At 36.9% G+C, this 26,232-nt stretch overlaps 2 protein-coding genes and 1 non-coding gene across 12 annotated transcripts in view; all 3 read left to right on the top strand.

Annotated features, from left to right (window-relative positions):
• Nucleotides 1-26,232, top strand: part of LOC127065470 (CCR4-NOT transcription complex subunit 6-like) — a 519,140-nt gene that overhangs the window by 487,651 nt on the left and 5,257 nt on the right. For 9 of the 10 annotated variants that reach the window (XM_050997849.1, XM_050997848.1, XM_050997850.1 and 6 more), the window contains 5 exons: nucleotides 9,393-9,705; nucleotides 13,373-13,524; nucleotides 25,424-25,654; nucleotides 25,743-25,920; nucleotides 26,017-26,156. In XM_050997849.1, the coding sequence (XP_050853806.1) occupies nucleotides 9,393-9,705; nucleotides 13,373-13,524; nucleotides 25,424-25,654; nucleotides 25,743-25,920; nucleotides 26,017-26,156 (1,014 nt within the window). Of the gene's footprint in view, nucleotides 1-9,392; nucleotides 9,706-13,372; nucleotides 13,525-13,656; nucleotides 14,041-25,423; nucleotides 25,655-25,742; nucleotides 25,921-26,016; nucleotides 26,157-26,232 lie in introns of those variants that run through there. The other variant, XM_050997855.1, reaches the window with a different exon arrangement.
• Nucleotides 23,675-25,038, top strand: LOC127065500 (protein YIPF5). The gene is made up of 2 exons (XM_050997935.1): nucleotides 23,675-24,067; nucleotides 24,132-25,038. The coding sequence occupies exons 1-2, from the start codon at nucleotides 23,848-23,850 to the stop codon at nucleotides 24,686-24,688; spliced, it is 777 nt and encodes a 258-aa protein (XP_050853892.1). The 5' UTR covers nucleotides 23,675-23,847; the 3' UTR covers nucleotides 24,689-25,038.
• On the top strand, nucleotides 25,195-25,267 carry Trnav-uac (transfer RNA valine (anticodon UAC)). Its single transcript has one exon. It is a non-coding gene; the product is annotated as a tRNA-Val (tRNA).

Here is a 26,232-nt window from a genome sequence, read left to right as displayed (position 1 = left end):
CGGCTTGTACAAACACAAGTGTACGGCTCGACTCGTAAAGAAGAAAAGTCTGCATGGCGAAGTGCATTCGTGATTTGCATGGGGTTTCTTCTAATAAACCTTATGCGCGTCCGATGGTTCGTGGCTAACGTAACGTAACTCTTTTCTCTTCGGCCGATTAAAAGGGACGTCCTTTTTCTTCTTTTTCGTTTTCTTCTTCTTCTTCTTCTTCTTCTTCTTCTTCTTCTTCTTCTTCTTTTCCTTCTTCTTCTCCTTCTTTTTTCTTATTTTTCTCTGGCTCGCGTTGCCTGAGCGAATCTTAAGGAATTACTAAGAAATTCTTGACGATCGTCCGCGACATTCCTTTCGAACTTTTTCCCACACGCAAAGATCATAAAATATCCGCCGAGTTCGTTGAGACGGATGCAACGTCTCTCCGCGTTCTATCTCGCACGATCCTATCGAGAGTCTCGATCTTCTTTCCTGGACATCACGTTGCCCACTCCGAGTTGGACTCTGTACAATTTAATAATTCATCTCGTACATCTGAAATCGTCTAAAACATATTTAAACATTTCGTTTCCATCGCGGAGTAGTAGTCCTTGGAAAATTTTATGATCCAACATTTATTTTGGACACGAACAGATTTCTTAATAAGATTGTACAAGATTAAAATACTCTCTCTCTCTCTCTCTTTCTCTCTCTCTCTCTCTCTCTCTCTCTCCCTCTCTCTCTCTCTCTCCCTCTCTTTTAAATAATTAGAAAAAGTATTTACATCATCTGAAATCGATATTAATTTAAGAAATAATACGGATGAGAAATTGTTACGAATAATTATTTGTGAAGAATAATATAAATACTCACACACACGCACACACAAGGAAACGTCCATATATACGAATCTAAAATATTCGATATATTTAAAAGTAACTAAAGATATAAAAATAAGAAACAGTAAAAATTACGATTTACTTTACATATACGATACTTTTCGCCATGCGGCATCTAAGATAGCTCGTATTAGAATGAACGTACTTGGTTTTCACGTTCCGACTGGAATCTTATATGTTTTTGTTTTGAAACGAAACAATCGAGTAAAAGTCGAGTACTATTGCTCCATTTGCTATACTACAAACTTGTGTATGTAAACAAGGAAATCTTACTACAGAGAGAAAGAAAGAGGAAAAGAGAAGGAGAAAGAATCTCGGATATATTTCTTTAAAAATTTATTTTTACAATAAATGAAATCATTCAAATCGATCTACAGAAAGATATTTCAAGAGAATATGTAATACTTCTGTTATATACGTACATACATACATATATAGAAAAAAAATGGAAGAACAGTTCGAAGAGAGTAGAGAATAGAGAATAGAAAATAGAAAATAGAGAATAGACCGTGTTGTTAATAAATGTGACTCGAGGCAAGGTAACGTACCCTTTCCCAACGGCAGCCACCTTGACCATTGGTCAACGCTCACCACGCCGATGGCCATACCACGCCATATGGATAGATTTATTGCGTTCTAACCCGCCACCACGTGTTCTCTATACGTGTGCAGGCGTGCGTGTGACCGAGTGAATGAGTGAATGAGAGGGGGAGAACGACAGAGAGGGAGAGGGAGAGAGAGAGAGAGAGAGAAATAAAGAAGAAGAGGGACAGAAACCGCTCCACCGCCTGCTGCTGCCAGTGCCACCGTTGTCAGCCAAAAAGAATCCATTGTCAGCTAAGCTCGGTGGAATAGAAGCGATAAATCATTTCATTATGTTTTATACACCATTCATTATTTATAATACATTCGCATTATACTCCTATACGAGCCTATCTTACTCTTTCTTTCTTCCTTTTTCTCATCTTTTTTTTTTATTCAAAATCATTTTCCCTAACCTTTAACCTCTTCTCTCTCTCTCTCTCTCTCTCTCTCTCTCTCTCTCTCTCTCTCTCTCTCTCCCTGTCTCTCTTTCTCTCCCTCTTTCTCTTTGATACTTACATATATCATCCCTTATCTAAACACTTGTCTTCGAAACTCTTGTCTTATAAACTCGGAATTTTTTTTTGCGGTACGATCTATTTTTCTTTGTAATACATACGGAACATGGGAAAGAAACGAAGCTGAAATTTTCTAACGTCGTCGATCTATCGATCTATCGATCAAAGTACACAGGTTCATCTTAATTAACTCGTTACATTATTTATTAGATATAGATTCGAAAGGATCGAGTCGACCCGGTCGACTATTCGTATAAGAACGATAGACGTTAGCGTGCTCTTATTTGTCCTATATCGTAGAATCAAAGGAATGCTCGGAATTGTTTGAAAAACTATTGGCTATGTGATGAACTTCGAGCACGCGCAACCATCGCTAAACTAGATTAATGACTCTCCTAATCTAAGATATTCCCCTATTCTTTAACTCGATGGCGGGACCGTGCGAATTACTTCTTGTACCTTCTCGCAACTAGCCTGACAATCATAATCATTATATCTAATCATACGAGCTAAGGAAGTTGAGTTCTTAGGGACAGAGCTATTATGTATTATTACCATTCCCATACTTGTAACTAAGCAATTATATTCTTAGCAGGAATTATTATTACTCTGTGCCACGGTCAAACGCTTCGAAGTAACTATCGCCATTACCACTTTTATCATAATTATTGTTATTATCGTTACAGAAGTTACAGAGCACCTTGCAATATCCTCAGCAAACCCTTTTCCCCTTCTTCTTACTTATTATTCTCCGTGACATCGTTTTTAATTTTACCTTATACCTTTCCTCCAAGTCGTCCTATTTCTCTCTATTTCTCTCTCTTTCTCTCTTTCTCTCTTCTCGACGATCTATCCTTGTCTGATATTAGAACTCACTTTGGAACTCGTTACCTCGAGAAATTAGTTCTAAGTCCACCTTGACCCACTTTCCAAATTCACTTTACGTCTATCTTCTTACGACTAACGTGACAAAGTTTTAGTATAATTATCTTTAATTATACATCTCTCTCTCTCTCTCTCTCTCTCTCTCTTACGCTCTGTTTATTAATATTAATTTAACGTTATAAAAGAAGACGGACGAATAATACCGATCCCTTCCATTCAACGAATTACTCTGTATTATTAATTATCGAATATTAATCGAAATTCAACGTTATTATTTAGATCGTGTTAATTCGTAATATTATTATTGTTACTGCGTAATCGTAGAAAATAACAGAGCACGATGTATCCGTGTAATGAACATTTTTTTCTCTAATTAATATCTATTGATATTTTAAAAGATTTTCCTGCAACACGATCGTTAATCGATATAATTTCACTTTTCCTCGACGTTACGCGATCCTTAACTTTCTTCAAATAAAAATTACGATGAGGCTCGTACTCGCGAACTTCATTTTTATTTCAAAATAATAATCGTCAAACAAATCCACGTAAACAAATTATTTAAATATTCGCCTTGTTTAAATATTCTAACGTATAATCGCGAGTTTTATATAATAGTAGTAATAGTAGTAGTAGTAATAGTAGTAGTAGTAAGTCTGTATATCGATTCGCTGACAGTTAGATTATATACGCGTATCGCATTACCGTTATCGCATAGTTCTGGCAATCTATTTGACGAACGATGTGGTTACATTATCGAGATCGTAATCGATAAACACGGCTGATGCATTCTCCTGAGCCACAATTTACGCTCGTAGAAACGTGTACTAGCAGATGTAAATTCTGGCTAGTACTTTGTGTTATATACGACATTGGATGTTCTATTTCCCTGTTTGGTTAGATTACGAAACTAAAACGTATGTCTACGTGTATGTACGTACATATATGTAAATCTGAAAAAAAAATAAAAAAAGTGGGGATAAAAAAAGAAAAAAAAAATTATCTCTTCAAATGGAGTCGGTGCGTAGCGTGTGAAGGAGAAAAAAAAAGAATGATGTCACTCTTATCTTTAAAAAAAGAGAGGGAGAGAGAGAGACTTAGGTACATAAGTACATACATACGTATAATCGTTACCGCGAATCTATTTCATCGAACGGTTTGTAAGGATCGAAATGTAATTTAGTTCGGGTCAGCGAGCTTCTGGCCTAGGGCCATCGATATGAAAAGAGCCTTCCTAGGAGAGAAGACCGACGACTTAGAATCGAGTATACGTAAAAGCTTTCCAACGATCTTCGAACGGTGCATTTTGAAGACGTATCGAATACTATGCTACATTGCTCTACGCGAAATACATCTATATACGTATGTATATATATGTATATAGGTACATGTACGTATGTATTTCTTAATATTCGTGAAAAGGGGAAAAAAAAGAGAACGTGAGAAATCGTTGTCCAAAATATTTCTCTCCGAATTCTCTTCTAATAACAATATTATTTTTTAATAAAAAAAAATATATATATAAATGAAACAAATAAGTAGATAGAAAGAGAAGGAAGGAAAAATAGAAGAAAAAAGAAGAAATAAAAACGAAGCATTAAAGATATGTAAAAACTCGTAACGAAACTCGTAAAGAGTGAAACTACTTTCGATACTATCAATTTTTATCGATAGAAGAACGTCCAGTATTTATAATGGAATTTTCAAGGATACCTTGAATTATTTATTAACGCGTAAAACTACTACTCTTCGTGCATAACTTTCGGTCTATGCCCTTGTACGCGTTCGCGTTAACGCGCGTTCCATTCGCGCTTTTCTAAACGCCTAAACGCAGTCAAAGAATAAACAGGCTAGGTGTCAGCGTTCAAGGTTATAAATAATAAATACAGTAAAATCTTGAATGACGAAAAATAAATCGACGTATTATTACGTAGTGTGCGTAGTACGTTTCGTAACCTTTCGAATACGAAAACAACTCGTAATATATGTATTTAGAGAACAAATTTATCAGATAAATAATGGCATTTGTTCGATCGTCTGTCAATCCTTCAAATATATATATATATATTAAAAAAAAAAAAAATCTCGATAAATGTTATCTCGAAGACATAGGTATGCAAAACGTCGAAAATAAACGAAAAAGGAAAAAGCAAAAAATAATTGAGAAATTTAAGAGAAACATAAAACGAAGGGAGATAAATTTTTTATAAATTCGTCTCGCTCGTAAGATCGGCACCGCCTCATCTACCTCTACCATCTCCTTCTCACCGCGTTGGCGCGTAAATTAGGTAACTTGTTCGGATTTGCTGAAACTGGTTTGGCGACTCTTGAGGTAGGTCACGGCATCGTTGACCTCGGAAATACCATTCCTAGTCTTGAATGGAGAGTCTGGCATCGCTCGAGCAAGTCCTACCTGCCATTGACAATCGCTTTCCGTAGCGAATCGTGCGATAACGTCTGTACGCTATTCGATAATTCTATTGTACTCATTACTATCGATAAAGGCGTTTCTAATAGAAAAAAAAGAAAGAAAAAAAAATGGTCGGATTTTATATAAAAAATTATTTCTTCTTCAGCTCGAACTTCGAAAGAAATTAAAGTCATTCAATATCTTCGAAAGGTTCGTTGGAAAAAAAATCGTGATATTTTATATAGAAAATTATTATGAATTATTGCGAATGATTGAATTAATATCGTTTCTATTGATATCGTTTGCATTGATATCAATTAACGTTGCACTGTTGGAAACATCGACTCGTGCTTTCGTAACAATGGTAAACAGTTTACAAATGAAATCGATTAACAAAGTATGACTAAAGGATGTTTCTCTAGACGTAGAGAAGACTTCCGTAGGTGCTTCTATCAACGATGTTGTTTGCCGACGAACCTGTGCCTCGAGCACTTGCTTCGAACTTTAGTTTACGACTTGCGGATATCATGTCGCTCCAGAGAAATTCCATGAGCACAGATGCGAGTCAAGTATTCCTCTTTCCTCTCTCTCCCTCTTTCTCTCTTTCTCTCTCGAAAGGATACTTTTACAACGGCGACAAGTTCCGACAATATCGAACAACTTCCAACTATAGTTCAGTTCGTTGTGTAAACAGTTTGTCGAAATTCGAGAACCCTCGTAGATCTCGACCACGAATTTGTGAGATTTTCTTAGATCGATCGTACGAAGAAAAATAACATTGACATTTTATATTAATTCGATATGATCGAGGATGTTCTCTGTGTTTTAAAGAATACGAAAAAAAGAAAAAAAAGAAATAGAAAAAAAGAATTTCTTAACATTAACGTCAAAATTATATCTCGTTATACTTCGTAAAGCAAAATCAATTTTTGTCCAACGCATCCGTACCAAACGAAGTTATCTCTCCTTCATTTTCCACAAATTCCTTTCGCCGACGGCGTGCTCTTGTAATCCCATCGACCTAACCCATCAACGATCCTACCACGGATAACAAGATGTCTGCTTTGATGAAATGGCAAAAATTGAATATCTTAGCCCAACAAAGTCTCTCTCTCTCTCTCTCTCTCTCTCTCTCTTTCTGTATTGTATCGTCCTTCGTTATTTTCCTATTTCGTAGTTAATAGAAAAACCATAACTACTTGTCAAAAGACGTAAACCTCTATAAAATTGAAGAAAAATAGTAGTAAATTCTTTAACGATTGAAAAATAACTAACTATAATGTTCAGATGAAATTGAACTAACATCATAAAATGTAAACGCTCTAAGCGATTTAAATCTATCGATATATTATAATACGAAAACTTTCTTCTCGAATAAAATTCTTTTTTATTTGACGTCTCGGTAACTTTGCGTTACGGTTCAAACGATTACAAGAGGAAAATAGCGTGGAGTAACTAACCCAACGTGGAACGTAGTAATAACGACGATCGTACTTACCTGCAATAATAAACGTCAACTTTCTCAGGGATAATAGTAATAGTTACGTTCGCCGATGCCAAAGGTAGAGAAGTGGTAATCCGCATGCACGGCGCTACTTTCACGACGGTTTAAAATGCCAATGAATCTTCGGCGATCCCGGATTTTCGTATTTTTAAGTTAATTAGCAAGAAATAGGCACAAACTATTTAAGAATACAATTTTTCTTGATACTCTGTGCTTGTCGTATTCATCGCTCGTTAAAATACCAAAAATTTTAGCTCAACGAAGATGAGAAAAATATTCGAAAGCTGATTCGTTATGGAGATCGTAGAAAAAAAAAGAAAAAGAAAAAGAAAAGAAAAGAAAGAAAAGAAAGAAAGAAAGAAGAACAAAAACAAAATGAAAGAATTTACGAAAAGAAAAAAAGATTTTTTCCACGATGAAGCCACAATGAAAATCTTCTCTAGCGAGGCTCGTTAATGGATTTAACGGTAACGGCTTCTACTAGGTGCGCTCTCATTTTTCTATCATAAACAAGCGATTATCCGTACGGAATATAATAAACTCTTGGCGTGTATACCGCCATTAGCCGGGTTTATCTTCGGCCTCGATATCGAAGCTCCACGACGGAATAATATCGAAAGTGCTATGCTACTCTCCGCGATTGCCGATTAGCGGCTGGACGAAGATAATACATGAAGAGGAGAAACGAGATGTTTGCGATTTCACGCGAAACCACACGCTCGTATGTGCTACATCGTCTCTCTCTCTCTCTCTCTCTCTCTCTTTTTCTCTCTTTCTCTACACACACACACACACACATATACACACCATGTATACGTATCATATCAACGAAACCACGAGGGAAAAACTTTGGAAAGAGGGTCTCTCTTTAAAGTCCCTCCAGCTTTGAAAATTTTCCTTCAAACTAACAATTTCCATAATAGCATCGCGTCGTTCGTGAAGAGGCACGTTTTATCTCACTATGAACTTACCTCGATCGTTGACGAAAAAAGAAAGAGAGAGAGAGAGAGAGAGAGAGAGAGAGAGAGAGAGTTGCTCGTTACGATACTACTAAGTTGTATAATTACTAACGCTATCGAATCTTTTCTCATCCTCTTTCTCCACCTCGACTCTTCTCTTTCATGAAGTTTCTATTAAACGGATAAAAGTCTTTCCAAAATGCCAACGACGATCTCAAGATCGAAATTCTTCAAAGGAGTAAAGAGGATCTTATGCCAGACGCGTTAGAAAGTTATTAATTAGATTCAATCACTTTCTTCCTTTTTCTTTTTTCTTGTTTTCCTCTCTCTCTCTCTCTCTCTTTTATCACGAAGAGATTGCTATCGTATTATCGTATTATTCCGTTCGACGAACGACCGTACGAGGATAGAAATTTTTGAAAATGTATCGAAAAAGAATGAGGAGAAACTCGGACAGGTGAGACCAAGCATTAGCGTGAACTAACGTAATGTAAATGTAATTTATGATTAAATTGAGAGACGTCGAGAAGACATTTAAGTTCGCGTTGATTCCCTTATCCAATCGGTACATCAGAGTCAACTTTGTTCGTCGTAAAATCGACGAGTAAGAAACGACGTACATAAGTAAGTAAGTACACGGTTGTCTGCTCGTTTTAATCGGTAGACTTTATATATTGTACATATATACTATGACGCGTGAGGATAGACAGACGTACTCACGCTTATGTCCTTCGTAAGTATCTTAAGACGGCGAAAGTAGGTGTCTACAACATCCTCCTCTCGTATCTTTCAAGATTTTATCTCTGAAAAGTCAGATACCGAGCGCGAAACGAACATCGACGCGATCGATCGTTCTCATTCCGATCGATCGGTTCTTTCTCGATCGGTAATTTCATCGTGATCGAACTACCTCCGATATAGAGACTCCGATTCAATCGGTTTCTCACGCGATAGGTAGGACGTGGAATGATTAACTCGATATCAATTGCATAGGACATTGTCGTTGATTAACGACCATACCACGGCATCAACAACAGCATCACCACCAGCAGCAGCAGCAGCAGCAGCGATCTTAATCGATTAAAGCGATCCAAAGCTGCTTAACGGAGGCTTGTAAACTATCTGATTAACGTTTACTCTAGTTAAAATATTTATATTTAGAGATTTCGGGATTGTTCTTTCTTCACGAGGATTTTCCTCGTTATAGATATACTAGATTTACGTCAAAGGTATTTTCTCGTAACGTGAAGATTACGAAAGAATCTTATAACTTTGTATTATTTTCATATAAGATTCAAAGTTGTAAATATGACATATATGCGTGTGTGTATATATTTGAGACTTGTAAATGCAACCGGTTCTTCTACTTGACGACGATAAATCGATAGGACAATAAATCGAGATACGAAATGTCCTACCGTTTCATAACGGTCCTCCTCCTTCGACTTTGTCGAGAGAGAACAAGAAGAGCTTAGGTTATACGCAAGCATATGTATTTACCTACATATATCTCCGTATATGTGTATATATATCCCTACCCATATGTATATATCATAGTAATGAAAAAAATTGTCATGGCAGTGGCAATGGCGCTGGCTAGACGGTGGCAGCGACTAGGTAACTTGAATAAAAGCGAGCGATAAAAATTCTTGTTTATTGTTATAGGTATATTTACGGTAATGTGTTACAACGTGCTGTGCGACAAGTACGCGACACGGCAAATGTACGGTTATTGTCCAAGCTGGGCTCTCGATTGGGAATATCGGAAAAAGGGAATCCTCGATGAAATACGGCATTATGCCGCGGACATCATCAGCTTGCAGGAGGTCGAGACGGACCAATTCTACAATTTCTTCCTGCCAGAGTTAAAGCACGACGGTTACGACGGTATCTTCTCACCGAAATCGCGAGCTAAGACGATGGCCGAGAACGACAGGAAGTACGTCGACGGTTGCGCTATTTTTTACAGAACAGCCAAGTAAGTATTATATATAAATTGAATTATTTTTATCTAAACTTTTACCTCTTACTTCGGTGATATTTGGTAAGTAAGTTCGAAATAATGAAAGACGAAAGGAGAAAAATAGGAAGGAGTATTAAATACGAGTTTCTCGTTTGGAACGGTCGGACAAAAAACGATTGAGATGGGAGATGAAAAGTAGAAGGAAGGAGAGAGAGAGAGAGAGAGAAAGAGGGCGCGGTCAACTTTTTTAATCAAACTTTCTTTACCCTTGACACATCACCGATGTGTCCTTTTGTTCCACGAAAGACGAATTGACTTAACGAGGAGACATCGAAATATATCCATGACAATATTTAACGCGAGCTAGGATAAGTCGTTTAAAACTGAGAGCTGTATGACGTCGGGACAAACGGCAACGACAAGATAATGCAAATTTCCTCGAGATAAAGCGGCAAGTGAACGAACGTAGTACTCGCTTCGTAGTAGCGTTTCCCTCGACACTTGAACAAATATCAACGCGGACAGCGAGAGAGAAAATTTGCATTTTCACCTTAGTAGTACATCCAATTTACGAAGACACGAACCGAGTTACCTACCATGAGAGTAGCTACAGCATCTACGGCACCAGCAGCAGCAGCAGCAGCAGCAGCTACAGGAGTAGCAGCAGCAGTAGCAGATGTATCTCGCGATCCTCTTGCATACCGTCTACGCATTTCCGTTTTTCGCGGAAAGATAAACGAAAGAAGTCGAGTAATGTGATACGCTTTTTATTACACGAAGATATGACGACATAAGGAAAAGATAAAAGACTTGAAAGAAACAACGATATGATCTCGAACGGAATATTACAAGAAAATCTTGTATTATTTCAACAAGTAAATCTTTATGTTCTCGATTATCTGAATTTTGACGTATAATATAATAGAGTAATATACGTTGGAATAAATGAAACGATGTTGACTATCGAGAGAGAGAGAGAGAGAGAGAGAGAGAGGGAGAGGGAGAAAGAGAAATAGAGAATTGAAACGATTAATTCGCTCTAACGTAGATACATACATATGTCGAGTGATATAACGTCCCTTTATACTCTGACATCATAAATGCTCCGTGGAACAGACGTCTCTATGACGATATTAAGGTCAGCCAAATGACAAAGCTTTCGGATGTGACCTACATCGTTGCCGTGTGCACCCATGTTACATGTTATATGTATACAGGTATACACCAAAGCTTGTGAAAAGCAGACGGAATAATTTGCGAATATTTCCTCGAACGAGTTCCAAACCTAACTGCCCTACTCTCGGCCTTTCAACGATTAGCCTCGATGGAAACGTTATCGAATATACATATAAATATATATATATACATATATACATACATGTATATATGTATGTATATATAGTAGGTTGGTATACGACTAGAGCGATTGGCTTCCAAATAGACTCGAGGGCACGATAGAACGAATTGCTTTCGATCTTTTCTCTCTCTCTCTCTCTCTCTCTCTCTCTTTTCCTCTCTTTTTCGTTCTCACTCACGAATAATCGAGTCCGTTCGCCAAAAGCACGTATCACCATTCTTCGCTACTTCGTCGGCTCGGTTTATTGCACTTGGAAGATCCAACGAAATATTTGTTCCCCAACTACTCTCCGTCAAACTTTCGTATTAGTTCGGTAAGAAGAAATAGGGGACGGAAAGAAAAGAGAGAAAGAGGGGAAGAGGGAAAGAGGGAAAGAGAAAGAGAGCTTCTCGAAGTAATACTCGTGTCTTGCTAGGCGTGCCTGCTCGTGATTCGAAAGTTTTCGAACGGATGAGCGGCTGGACGATACTCCGGAAACGTCGATACTTCTGACTCGCGTCGTGGCCCACGAGGTCGTGCTTCCCTCTTGCTTCCCTCCTCCCTCTTTCCTCTTTCTCTCCTCTTTCTCTCCTCCTCCCTCTTTCTCTTTTCTTCTTATTCTTTTTATCCCTCTTTTCGCGGTGAACGTATCGTTCCAAGTTTCTTTTCCACCATTTCGACCCAACTTATTTCCGGTAAGTACATGTCGTAAGAAAAACGATACTATGCGGTTACTCTTAACGAAAGTAATCGTCGACGGATGAGGAAAGAAAAATCAAAAAAAAAAGAAAGAAAGAAGAAAAGCAAAATTAAGGGGAAAGAATTAAAAATGATAAAAATTAAAAAAAAAATGGAGGGGAGAGAACGAAAAGGAAAAAAAAGAAATATCCGTCGCGTAGCATCCCTTTTTTTTCTTCTTTTTTTCTTTCTTTCTTCTCTTCCCTTTTTCTTTATTTTTCTTAAATTTTCGTAAAAATCTCTCTCACGTTTTCATCGCTAGACATAACACGAGAAAGAAATTTTCGTTGAACGACAGTGGACGGTAGTTTTCCATTTGCAGTATCTTAAACGTGCGCAAACGCATCTCGGGGAAATATTACGCAAGCTTGGACTCGAATCTCCGGGGGATAACAAGATACGAGACAGAAATGGTGCGGTGCACAAATGGCCTCTGTTAACAGCTAACGCACAGATGTGTATATATATATTTATATATATATATATGTGTGTGTGTGTGAGAGGAGGGAAGAAGCGGCTTCCTTTTTAAAAGCTAGAACAAGAGTCCGTTTACGCTCCTTTCTTACCTTAATATGTATGGCCTTAATCCTACGAGGGTTAATGAACGCGATGAAAATAATCAAATAGAAAAAAATATTTTCGAAAAATGAAATTCGTTGTCTATATTGATTTTTCATAAAATATTTTTCTTTTCTCTTTTTCTTCTATCTTTGTTCTTTTTCTTTTTTTTTGAAACATAGAATTACTCCCATAGAATTTTCTTCTTTAGATAACATCTCATTCTACATTTAACTATAATAATAGTAATAATGAAAGGGACAAGAAAGAGAAAAAAAAAATAGAGTAAAATACTATCGCGGAAAGAAAATTGTCTTATTAATCTCTGGCGACGTTCATCTTGTTTCCCATCATTCTCGTCTTGTATTTTTTATCTTTTGTTTTTGCCCTTTCTATCCTTTTTCCTTCTTTTGTCTTCCTTTCTTTCCAATAAAGAATTTCCATTTTCTCCAATGTACAATTTACGTTGAGCTTCTCCGAGAGCACAGTCTCTTTCCTCCCGCCCCGCCCCTCTCTCTCTCTCTCTTTCTTTCTACCTTTATCTTGCCGAGAGAGTATTTATACAATCTCGGCACGACATCTGTTGTGCAACTGCGGGTGACGTTGATTCAATCTTGTTTACGGGTAACGGCCTGATGGAGGGGGACGGGGGATGATGGCTCGTAATGGGGATTCGGTGAAGAATATATTTCTCTCGACTATACGTGCCACACATATCGGCAAAAGGAAGGCTCTACTCGGCATGCCATACGTGATACGCCTTCCTACGAGTTTTTCCACGACAAAAATCGGCACCACCTATCGTATACCGATGACGATGACGACCAAGACGACGACAACGACGACTAGAACGACTACGACTAGAACGACGAGAAGATTTTCTCGTGAACGCGACAGGGAAATTGAGTCGTGTCAGCCATTACGAAAACTTATGACGACGAAAGAATAAAAATCGTCGGATGGACGATAGAAAATTTTTATCTGATCTATTTATACATACACTTTTCACTCGTTTAATTTTTTCCTTTCTCTTGTTTCCTTTCCTTACAGATTCACCTTGATAAAGGAGCATTTAGTCGAATTCAATCAATTGGCCATGGCAAACGCCGAAGGTTCGGACAATATGCTGAACAGAGTTATGCCCAAAGATAACATTGGATTGGCTGCTCTTCTTAGAACGAAGGAAGCCGCTTGGGACAACGGTGAGTATTTATTTTTTTAATCGGACATAATACCATGTATACACATACATATACATATACATACATGCATATACATACATATACATACATATAGACAGAGACAGAGAGAGACATGTATACCTATATCTGTAGGAGTCTCTGTGTATTCGTCTATCATGGATTTTATACGAGATCGAAACGAGTGTGGTGGCTTGCCCCTACAGCTTCTTCCATCCAACATATTCAGGTCGCCCTCGTTAAAGTCGTCGCTTGGAGACCTCGCCACGGTATGCGAGCTCTTTTTACAAAAAAAAATAAAATAAAATAAAATAAAATAAAAATAAAAAATATATATATATAGATGTAGTATATATAAAAAAAGAAGGATGAGTCGAGTAAAAAAGTGGCGGGAGGAGAAATAAACTCTCATCGAGAGTAAGTAGTGCGACCTATTGATAAAAGCACTCTCCTATGTTCGATAACCTCCGAGAAAGGAGGACGCCGATAATAAAAGATTCTCGACAATCGTTTACAGTCGACTTTTCTGACGGCAAAGAGAATGGACCGAACGAGAAACGAAAGAAGAATCGGATCTTCGCTTTTCTCTCTCTTTTTTCTCTTTTTTTTTCTGTCTGTCTGTTTGTCTGTCTGTCTTTCTCCTTTTTTTTCTTTCTTTTCCCTCTCTTTCCCGAACGTATTTCTTCGACCGTACATCTCAGCCTTTTACGCTCATTAAACCGGTCCTTCTCTTACTAAATACTTGAATTTACCGATACGATACCCTAATGGGACAAAGGAATTTAATTGCTATAGGAGAAAATATAAGATGAAAGAAAGAGAGAGAGAGAGAGAGAGAGAGAAAATATCTAATAAAGCGAAATGAAAGTTTGCGAGAATTAACTAGCGTTAAGATGGCCCCAATAAATAATTGATTAGTATCGGCTATTATCTATCATGATTATTATTGTTGTTATTATCGTTATTATCGTTATTATTATATTAAGAGAAAGTTTTCAAGGGAAATGAAATTCCTTGCTTTTGCTTTTTCTCGATTATTTTTAATGATCGTTCGAGAAAATTCCGAAGCAGGATAAAAATAGGAAGGAAGAAAAAATAGAAAAAGCATAAATATTTCACTATGTACCTTCATCATCGTCGAAGATACTTAATGATTTTTCTGTATGCGCATTTCTGTAATTCGAGCCAATTAGCGCTCAAGATCGTTCTCTCTTCTCTCTCTTTCTCTCTCTCTCTTTCTCTCTCCATTTCTATCTATCTCTATCTATCTCTATCTCTTTCTCTCGATCGTTTTCATAATTGATGGGGATGTACGAATCCTTACATACACTGCACGCGATCCTTGGATAACCTGATGGAGGATCTCCCTGACAAGAATATCCGGACGCAAACGAGGACGAAATAACGTGTACATAGTGTTTATAAATCCATGCAATTTATTTGCATTAAAAATGACTTGACGAAGGTACATATAATTTGGGAATGAGAAGATTAATTATTATTTAACGTAACATGCAGTAATTATATCAAAATATACTGTCTTCGCTCGTGTTTCTCTTGCCTTTTACATATACATATACATATATATATATATATATACATATACATATTATATATATGTACACACACACACACACACACACACACACACACACACACACACACACACACACACACACAAATTTATCATAGAAACAGCAAAAAAAGAGTGTTCAACATTTTCAATGAAAAATATCGATCAAAAGATAGGGTTGTAGAAATTTTATTTGAAGGGACACCCTATAGAGAGAAACGAACCATGGGGATTAGCAACTGTAATAAATCCGTTTCTTCTTTTCTTCGCACGCATCCATGGTATTATAAAGCGAGGAACGAGGGTTGCGTGTTGCAGTTGCCACCGTTGGACGATTAATAAACGCATTGAAATACGAGCGGAATATTAACCGATCGAACGCACCCAACTCAATTACCCCGGCCAGTTAAGGCGATTCCATTTCGCTAAGATAACTCGTTTCTACGCTACACGAACGATGATTTCTTCTAAACTTCTTTTAGCCTCCGGAAGACAAAAAAAAGGAAGGAAAAAAAAAGAAGAAGAAATAAATATAGGAAATAAAATAAAATGAAATGTTTCGCAAGCTTCCGTAGAAATTTCAATCCGATTTCCGCACGATTTAATATGATCTTATTAAAATGATTGATTTGAATCTGTTTTATCGTTTATTAACATTCATTGATATCTATTATTATAATATTTAATAAATAATATAAATTTACATATTATATTATAATAATATTCAAGAGAAAGAGAAGGGAGATATTACATATATAGTATCGTAATATTATTATATTTAAATATTAATTATGTATTATTACATATTTATACATTTTCTCGAGTAGTAGATATCAATGTTAATAGTTCGAAAGAGAAAGAGAGAGAGAGAGAGAGAGAGAGAGAGAAAGAGAGAAGGAATGAGTAGATAGAGAATTTGAAAGATAAAAATTGAACGCAGAATTTCTAGCAGAATTATTGAACGTGGAGCACAATGAATATGATCCATCAATACCGTTGGCCCAAGAAGGTTGACAAGATCTCTAATCTCCCAAGAGTATCGCGAGTATAATATATTCAGAAAATAAATCGTCCTTCCGGCGCCGGTAATCACGAAAGCCGCCTTCTCTTTTCTCGAATGCTGATGTACCCATCCAACGTGCTTTTGCATCTTTGTTGCTAACTCATCCTCGTTGGACGGGATTGAACCAATTACGTTGAAGCATCCTCGCGTCACTTGAATAGATTAGAAGGGATATACACAGATGGGCTATCACCGACTCTATTTATAAGTTTTTATATCCCTACCTTATTTTTCATATAGATTTTTGTCTAATATTAACACGAAAGATTTAGATCTTTGATCTAGTTTGTTCTTTTTCTTTTCTTCCTCTCTCTCTCTCTCTCCCTCTTTCTCTCTCTGTCTTTTTTTTTTTTTTAACGTTAAAGCATGAATGTAAAAACGTAAAATAGTCATAAATCTGGATTTTATATTTTATATCGTAATACGAACGTAAAATATTAAGGAAAAAAGAATTTGTTTTCGTTCGTATATCAAAATCGATTCCACGATATATATGTATGTATATCTATGAGTTACATTTTTTCTAAGGGTTGATCCATAACGTCTATCCAAGAAATTTCAAAGCACGAGCACTCGAACGAATTATGATATTATACATTCGTCGTACAGACATTTGATCGTATCAGAAGATCTATTTAACCGGAGTGATAGTAATAACCGGATATATCGATCAGCCTCGAAGCAATGAGCACTATTTTAACGTTAAGATATAGATACGGGTCGAAGTAAGTAAGACTGTCGAGTAAGAATCGTTCTCTTATGAGATTTCTGATAAATCGCGTGTCTCTCTCTCTCTCCCTCTCTCTCTCTTTCTTTCTCTCTAGACTTTATTTTTTTCTTTTTCTCTTTTTTTTTCTTTCTTTTTTTTTACCAATCACCATGACGCTGCCTCATCACCGTATTGGACGGTAAACTTAGCCGGCCAGTCCCGTATTACGCGTCCAGAGTGAGCGCTTAATTAATTGCCAGCAGTTCTCCTCGTATAGCAATCTATATGGACGTAGATATCGATAGAAGCGAGTTTCAAGCGGAGGAGTGCCAGTAGGAAAATGAAGTGGCACGAGTTCACGGAGCAATCGTACAGCAACCAATAGAGGAAGCTTTATAATTCGTTTTCAGAACTGTCAATCCTATCTCACAAGTATACGAGGCTCGGTGTCACTCCTCTGGTCTTTTATTTTGTATGCTTTTTATTTTTTATATATTCTTTTTTCGTTCTCTTTTTGTTCTTTCTTTTTCGCCTTTTCGTCTCTTCTTTTTCTCCGCAGAAACTTATAGCCTCCTGGCTGGAGATATGTATCAGTGGTTCTTCACTTTCTTCTCTATCTGTTTCATATAAGATATTAAAGTGTTCCTATCGAATTTCTTTTTTTACTACATCCTATATTATTTATCGGAATTATCGCGAATAAATTGGAGATCGAATGAGGATAGTATTAATTTAATTTCTTCTTATCGAAAAAGGGATATATATATGAAAAATTAGAAATCATTTGAGACTTCCTAATAACTTAAAGATATGTTTATTAACGATCGATATAATAAAAAAATAATAATAATAAAGCTGTTAGAAATGAATAGAAATTGTTCTGAATTCCAAAGTAAGAACCACTGATATATTCCGGTAGACAACGCGTGGGCCGTCTATGCCCTGAGAGAAGATGCGAATATTTGCGTGCTCGCGCGTGCGTATATACATAAGTCAGGGAGCAAGAACTCGTGTACACATATATATATATATATATATATATATATATATAGATGTATATATATATATATATATATATATATATATATATATCTAGACTAGAGAAACTTGACGTATCGGCAATCCTTGCTATGTCTTGCACGAGACATCGAGGTGAACTAATTGGATAGACGTGATTTAAGGGTAGTCTTTTTTAAAGATGACCACGGGCGGTGCGAGCAACCGCGAAATTCCAAAGGCGGACAAGGTATTCCAATAATTCTTGATCAGTAATATGTAAATTTCTACGTCTTCAGCAAAGAAATCCAGAATGTATATCGCGTGAGAATTCGACGATGGAATTTATTTAACAGTACCTAGTAAAGTTGAAATCGATAAACTTTAATAAAAAGAACAAAAAACATATATATATATATATATATCGTAAATCAATGATTTTTAGATGCACCATCGTAAGATTCAAATTCGAGTTTCATTCAAAATCTACGATCGACAGTGCGTTGAAAAAGAATACGACAGAGACAAAGGAAAAAAGAAAGAAAGAAAGAAAGAAAGAAAGAGAAAGAGAGAGAGAGAGAGATCATTAAAGCATAAGGTTAACGGCATAGTACTAGACGTATCCTTCCGTGGCTAGTTAACAGAATAAAATTATGCACGAGTTTAAAAGGTCTTCCTTAATGGGTTTTATCGAGAGGAAGGAGGAATCGAGAAGGGAGCGAGAATCCGTGCAGCTGTTTCATAGCACGATAACTACCGTGTGATATTGAATGGGTAGGTAATGTAGCTTCCGAGTACAAAAAGATAGGTCGGGATAAAGCGTGGAAGCTCATGGTATAAAGGAAGGATCCCGAGCATACGCTTTACCACGTAAAAGTCCTAAGGAAGTCGGATGGCGATGGCTTTCACGGTCGATAGGGCCGATATTATTGGGTCTGGCACTTTGACTAGCATAGAATTTACGATTAACTCCGCAAAACAGGAAATAAAGTCTGCGGGATATCGGTAGGTATCCCCGAGTTTTTAACATAACACGAATTCCCTGATTATCTCGGCGCTACTTGATTCAACATATTTCTTTCGTATTTCTCTATTTCCACATTAAAATTTCCTGGGTTGACAGTTCGTCGCAGAGCGAGTTTGAAAAGTTCGATATCATTCACCGAGCTACGTACGTATGCATGTATGTATGCAACCACGATCAAATTATAATTATTCTTCTAAAGATGGAAGACTCGACGAAATCGAAATTCAAATAAAAGCTGTTTTAGAACCGGTCGGTAGATATTCCACGTTAGTATTAGTACCACCGATGAAGCGGCAAGGTACTCAGGAAAATTGGACCACCTGGTGGCCTCGCGGGAATGAGCGTGAATTCTATGCTCTTGTGGAAGAGAGAGAAGAGAGAAGAGAGAGGAGAGAGAGAGAGAGAGAGGGAGAGAGAGAGAAGAGAAGAGAAGAGAATCGGAGTCGAGGCGATCGTGTCCCGCCAGTAGACGTTTCAATAACGTAACTCCGCGCGAGGAGCATTAATTGAGGAGAGTCGCTCGGCAATATGGGTGCTCCCATTACGTGAATAAATCACCCCAGATTAGAATGGAGGGTATACCGCTTGCCTTCGACGTTGGTATGTTGGTGTTGGTGGCGCAACAACAACCGATCGCGAGCCACCGTCCCGTTCCACCAGGACACGCCGGCTCGAGCCGGAGGTCCTCGTAAATTACCCAACGAATCAATATCGTCCTCTTCCCTGCTTCAATCTATACCCACCCAACACAGTACCCTCTCTCTCTCTCTCTCTCTCTTGGATCCAAGAAGAGAGAGAGAAAGAGAGCTTTTATCGGCCGTACGATTCGAGCGAAACGCCAGTAGCGGCTTTTACGGAATATCCTAGCACGGAGTATCGTACGGATATTCCACGGAAACGGACGTTTAACGTCTACGAACTTGGGATATTTACTGCTTTCCCAAAGGAAGAAGGATGAGAGAGAGAGAGAGAGAGAGAGAGAAAACCAAAGTGCTAGGAAACTTTCGATCACCCTCGTTCGATCCTCTCCACGAAACGCGAAGCTTCTTTTTCTCTAATCGATTTACGATCGGCTCAACGACGGATTTTCCGAGAGATCAGACCTACTGAAAATTTATGAGCCTTTCTACTCGTCTCTATACATATTATAATTAATACATCCTTAATCCCAAACGACGAACTCAATTTCTACGTCGGACGGGAAAAGAAATGGGGAAGGAAAAAGAAAAAAAAGAAAATCGAACGAATTTTGACACCTTTTTTCCCTTCCACTCTCATTCCCATCCCTCACTCCAACTTACCCCCCTACTATTCCAACTCGATCCGACACTTCACGAGAGGAATTTGATTTTATCGATAAAAAGAGGCTTGATTCCGAATGATCGTCCTTATCGCGAAAGCAATATCGTATCGATAATCGGATTTCGTGACTGCACCACGCGTCCATTGTGCGTGAACGTGCATCATCTTTTTTTTCTTTCTCTCTCTCTCTCTCTCTCTTTCTCTCTCTCTCTCTCTCTATCCCTCTCTCTTCCTCGCGTTTTTCGCAGTGGCAACCGGTTCGAGATAGAATGAAAAGGATAGAAGAAAGAACTAGTGGACAGAACGTTGCACGCTCTCGTTATAGATCCCTCGTAAAGATTGCTTGGATCCAATGGGGATTTCTCAAGGGGCAGGTGCTCCGGAGCATGTCTCGGAAACTCCGTTGCTCTTTGACGAGAAATATGCTCTTCTTCTTCTTTCTTTCTTTCTCTTTCTTCACCTTCATTTCCTCCATCTCTTTCTCTTCCTTCTCCTTCTATCTTTCCCTTCCTCTTTTATTTTTCTTCCATTCTTCTCGTTCTTCTTCTCGTACCACCACCATCCTTCGATGAGAGAAGCTCGACAAAATGTTCTCGCTTCGTTGTGGTTAATCTCTCGCAGAACGAAAATTGCGACCATCACGCACGACGGCTCAGCGCGCACATAAGCTTCTTGCGGTAGGTCCGTTGAAAGCTCCTAGGTCCGATGAAACAGCCTGTTCTTCGTTAATTATAGCCCGCAAACAAACACGATCCTTCCTTTATACTCTTTCGAACTTACGCGGAACACCAAAATCGTGTTTAATCGACGAGTTAATCTCGTTTTCTCCAAGTCTTTGTTTTTCTCTTTTCTCTCTTTTTTTTTTTTTACTTTTCTTTTCTTTTCTTCGTCGAAATAATTCCAATCTTCTGTTAAAGAGATTATCTTTCTATCGTTTCTTCTCTTCTCACGATACAAGATTCGATACATATACGATATACGATATTATGATTAATACAATTTCGATAGGGGATGTTAATACTATCGTTTTTTCGAGAAAGAATATAAAACTTTTGCGTTATGTATCTTTTTGGACAGTAGATAATAGTCCAAGTGAGAGACGGAGCAAGATTTTTTGTTTGCGAAGCACGGTTTTTTTTTCTTTTTCTTTCTTTTTTATGAAACGTTAATAATCGTTCTCTACCGACTAAAGAACATTACAGTGGTATGTGCGGTTTGGATGTTGACTTTCGTAACTGTATTTATAATGCGTGCGAGTTATCTTTTAAACCTATACGGGAAAGTGAATAGGAGGCAGTATTGCATGTAAATTACTTACCTGATCTACATCCGTTAATGATTGTAATAATTTTCTCTATGAACAATTTTTCTATGCAAATCAAGGCTATCGTTTCTTCGTTCCTTTCTTCTCTTTTCTTTTCCCTTTTTTGTTTTTTTCACATGCAAAAATATTTTACATATCGTTGCCAATCAATGCGTGATTACGAAACGATAAGATATGCGTTAAAATGTGTGTGTTCCATCGAACGATCAGATATAATGCAATATCGGTTGAAAAAAAAAAGAAAAAGAAAAAAACGTCGAATTCCTACGGTTGATTCGTTCGTGGTAGATACAATAGTATGTAACATTCGACGCGACTTTTCAGGTCCGAAGCTGCGAAAAGGATGTCCCTGCATTCGACTAATCCCTTCTCTGCTTTTAAATGCGAGTTAATCCGCGTACTATTGTTTTATTTTTATTTTTCACTAGTTTTTATTTTTCTTTTTTCTTTTTTTTTTATAGTTCTTCGTTCTTTTCTTTTTTTTTTTTTTTTTATTCGAACAAAGCACTGTTATCGTATCCGTCACGCTTCGGCAAATATTACAACGTTGATTCTACTTCGCTACTTTCTCTCTCTCTCTCTCTCTCTCTCTCTCTCTCTCTCCGTCTATCTGTATGTCTCTTTTTTCAACAACCTGCACGCAAACGTACCGAGAGAAGCATTTATTTAAACGATGGAATTGAAATTCACGTTATCTCGATATATCGTACCGTGTCATTGCAAACGACGTACGTTATGTACGTTCGACGAGTAAACAAAATCCGGATCGTTCTACTTCGAGAGCCATAACGCCGATAATTTTCATTTGAAATGTCAATAGATACATTCCCACTGAGGGGGTTCATACCATGTTTCGTTCGTATGTTCATCGATAGAAACCCCGACGAAATTTTGATGGAATATGCATTATATAGGAAAATAAAAAAGGAATCGATAACATTCGATATCCATGCTTATCATATACATACATATATACACATACATACATACATACATAGATACATACATACATACATATATATATATATATATATATATATATATATATATAATTTACCTCTAATTCTTTCATCATGCCGATAGAAGATACCACGAGTTATCCTTAAAATGTTTAAACTAATTCTCTCTCTCTCTCTCTCTCTCCCTCTCTGTCTAATTCTCTCTCATGCCACCCGTTAGAGGTCGATTTCTTCGTGTTATTCGACCACCGACGCCTTGTAACTCTCCCTTAATTGCTCAGCGAGATAACGCTTGCCTTCTGGCTAATTGCAAATAGACGAAGTAACTGCATAATACTTGGTTTGTTACGATCTCTCTGTTGTAAGAGAACAAGTTATCGCACTGATTTCCGGCGATGTAGGCACTCAGGCGTTAATTTAGAATGACCATCCTAGGATCTCATACCGTTAGCATCTCTTTTATTGCGATCACCTTACTTCCTGGCACGTGCCAAGGATTACTTAGGGCATAAGTGAGTTAATAATGCGTAGGTGCTGAGTCACACTATCTCTCTCTCTCTCTCTCTCTCTCTCTCTCTCTCTCTCTTTCTCTCTCTCGCACGATCTCTGTTCCAAAACGAAAGATAAATAAGAGCAAGAGAGAAAGAGAAAAAAAAATATTATTTCTCACCCTCCTTATATTTACCAAGGTTTATGTGAGCCAGGTGTGCTTCCCGTAATCGCACGAAAAAGCTTCGTGAAGCATAACAGACCATTTTCTACGTAGATAACCATGTTAAGAAAATATCGGTTGAAATTCTTATTTCGCAACCGAAACACGCGGATTATTGTAGAGACATAGAATATATGCGTATCTACCTTCTTTTTTTTCTGGTACAGTGGATTTCGTACGACAATGTTCTTGGCGGGTCATCGGAGGTCATCTTCTTCTTCTTTTTTTTTTTTTTATAGGTTATTTTATATGAAACTATTCACTCTACATAATTACGCGTATATAAGCACGTGTATGTAATTACGCGTATATAGTTACATGTATATAATTACGATTTGCATACGTAACATTTTGATTTATTTTTTCGAAGGAGATAAAAGAAAAAAGAAACAAAAATTTAAGTATTCACCGATTCTGACACTCGACAAATAAAATCCCGGCGGATAATAATGCAAACAAAAATGTCGTGCACCACCGTCGGTATGTTCGGTCTCCTACGATACGTAGCGCAATCTACAGGATTTTTCTTGAACTTGAAGCGTTTTAACCGACCATGATTTTACCGATTTTCGTTTCGTGCCGTCAACGAAGTTATTTTTGCGTTATTTAAAAAAGAGAGTGACAAGGAAGAAATAATTTTACGAATAATAAAATCGACAAGATGTCTGGTTACACTGGACAAGAGAATTATTGGGCTCAATCGAATCCGAATCCATACAAGTACGAGACATTCGATTTCGAGCAACCTAACCAACAATTTGAATTCCAAACGTACGGTGATCAACAATCAGAATATAATGCTTATTCGCCCAAAAGTTATTTAGATCCAACGCAAGGCCCTTATGCCGGTGAAATGTATCCACCAGATGATTTTACAAAAGGTATAATATATTCCATAAGAAAATTTCTATTTTCGAGGCAATATTGAACAGATTGTAATCGTAGGTGACCATGGTTTTGGAGACGAAGTAGAACCACCATTGTTAGAAGAACTTGGCATTGATCCCGATAGAATCGTACAAAAGACGTTGGCTGTATTAAATCCGTTTCATAGGAGAGGACAAATAGACGACGCTAATTATCTTCTTCAGGATTCCGATTTGGCTGGCCCGGTTACATTTTGTTTAGCTCTTGCTGCATTTCTTCTTTTAGCTGGTTCTAAAGCTCATTTTGGTTATGTATACGGTTTAGCAACAATTTCATGTCTATTGATGTACATTCTTTTATCGTTAATGAGTAGCACCGATAATATTACTTTATTGTCAGTGGCATCTGTATTAGGTTATTGTTTACTACCTGTTGTAGCACTTTCAGCAGTTAGTATTTTTACTACTCTTCGTGGTACCATCGGTTTAGTCGTTGCAGCAATGGCTGTGGCTTGGGCGACTTTGTCAGCTTCTAGACTTTTATCTACTATGTCTGGAGAAAACAATCAACGTCCTCTGATAGCTTATCCTTGTTTTTTGCTTTATGGAGTATTTACTTTAATCGTCATTTTTTAAACAAGTAACCTATAAAAAGATATTATGTATCGATTATATACCCACCTTTTTACGTGTAAACAAACAAAAAGTTCTAGTATTTTTTTATTGCAAATCTAATATACTTCCGTTTGCAATAATTTTTCTTTTAAAAAACAAACTTCTACAAAGATAGATAAAAAGTACATAATTCTATTAAAATTAGTAAGATATTTAAACATAACATTATATTCTAACAGTCCTTTTTTTTTTTATTAGTAATGTAAAACTAAAATGTATGTAACAAGATATCTCTACACACACACACACACACACACATATATCAAATTATTTGTTATAATTTATAAATAAATTTCTTATACGAAGTAGGATATATTATTATTTCTTGTATGATTTCCGATTCCGATGTTTTGAAATAAAAGATTATATTGTAATATTTTCGAAAATATTATTAATTTGTTCGACATTATTGATTTTTTTTTTAAATGGCATAACTAGTTTTATCTCTAAGAAATACTTTCCAATGAGGTTCCGTAGTGTAGCGGTTATCACGTCTGCTTTACACGCAGAAGGTCGCCAGTTCGATCCCGGCCGGAACCAATATTTCTTTTGCATGAGAAATTTTTAATAAAATATTTTCTACGTCGTTTATCGAAATTAATATATAGAAGAATATTATTTGTAATAAAACACACAAATTTTTTTTTCGCATTAATTATTTTATAATTATTAATACGAATACGTTTGTTTATACAGGTCTACCGTCAGATCCAGCACAAGTACAACAGCCAATTTTAGTTTGCACAGCCCACATTCATTGGGATCCTGAATTTTGTGATGTTAAGTTGATACAAACAATGATGCTAAGTAATGAATTACGTTCCATTTTGGACCAAGCTGGCCAGTCTTTCCGACCTGGTCACAAGCCAGACTCTTCCAACGTGCAGCTTCTACTTTGTGGTGATTTTAATTCCCTACCCGATTCAGGTAAATCATTTTAATATTATTTATAAAAAAAAAAAAAAAATGATATTAAATTATTGCAAATAAATCATTCGTATCTATTAAAAAATAGGTGTCATTGAATTTCTTACGTCGGGACGTGTTGCGGCCGATCATCGCGATTTTAAGGACTTAGCTTATAAATCATGCTTACAAAAGATCTCTGGTTGCGATAAACCTAATGAATTTACACATTCTTTCAAACTTGCATCTGCCTACAGCGAAGATATTATGCCTTACACTAATTACACGTAAGTTGCGCATATATTTTACTTGAAATAAAATTCATTGTTATTTGTCCTCGTTTTTATTGATATATTAAGAAAGAAAAATTTACCTTTTTGCAGGTTTGATTTTAAGGGCATAATAGATTACATTTTCTATTCGAAACAGAGTATGGTACCGTTGGGACTTTTAGGGCCGTTAAGCGCTGATTGGTTTAGAGAACATAAAGTGGTAGGTTGTCCGCATCCGCACGTACCATCTGGTAAGCATATGTTTTTATAAAATTGTTTAATTCACACGAAAGATATCAGTGAAAGATCTTAACAACGTAACGATAT

Source organism: Vespula vulgaris, chromosome 8 (genome assembly GCF_905475345.1).
Source record: "Vespula vulgaris chromosome 8, iyVesVulg1.1, whole genome shotgun sequence".
NCBI classification, from domain to species: domain Eukaryota; kingdom Metazoa; phylum Arthropoda; class Insecta; order Hymenoptera; family Vespidae; genus Vespula; species Vespula vulgaris.
This window is presented reverse-complemented; position numbering and strand designations above follow the sequence as displayed.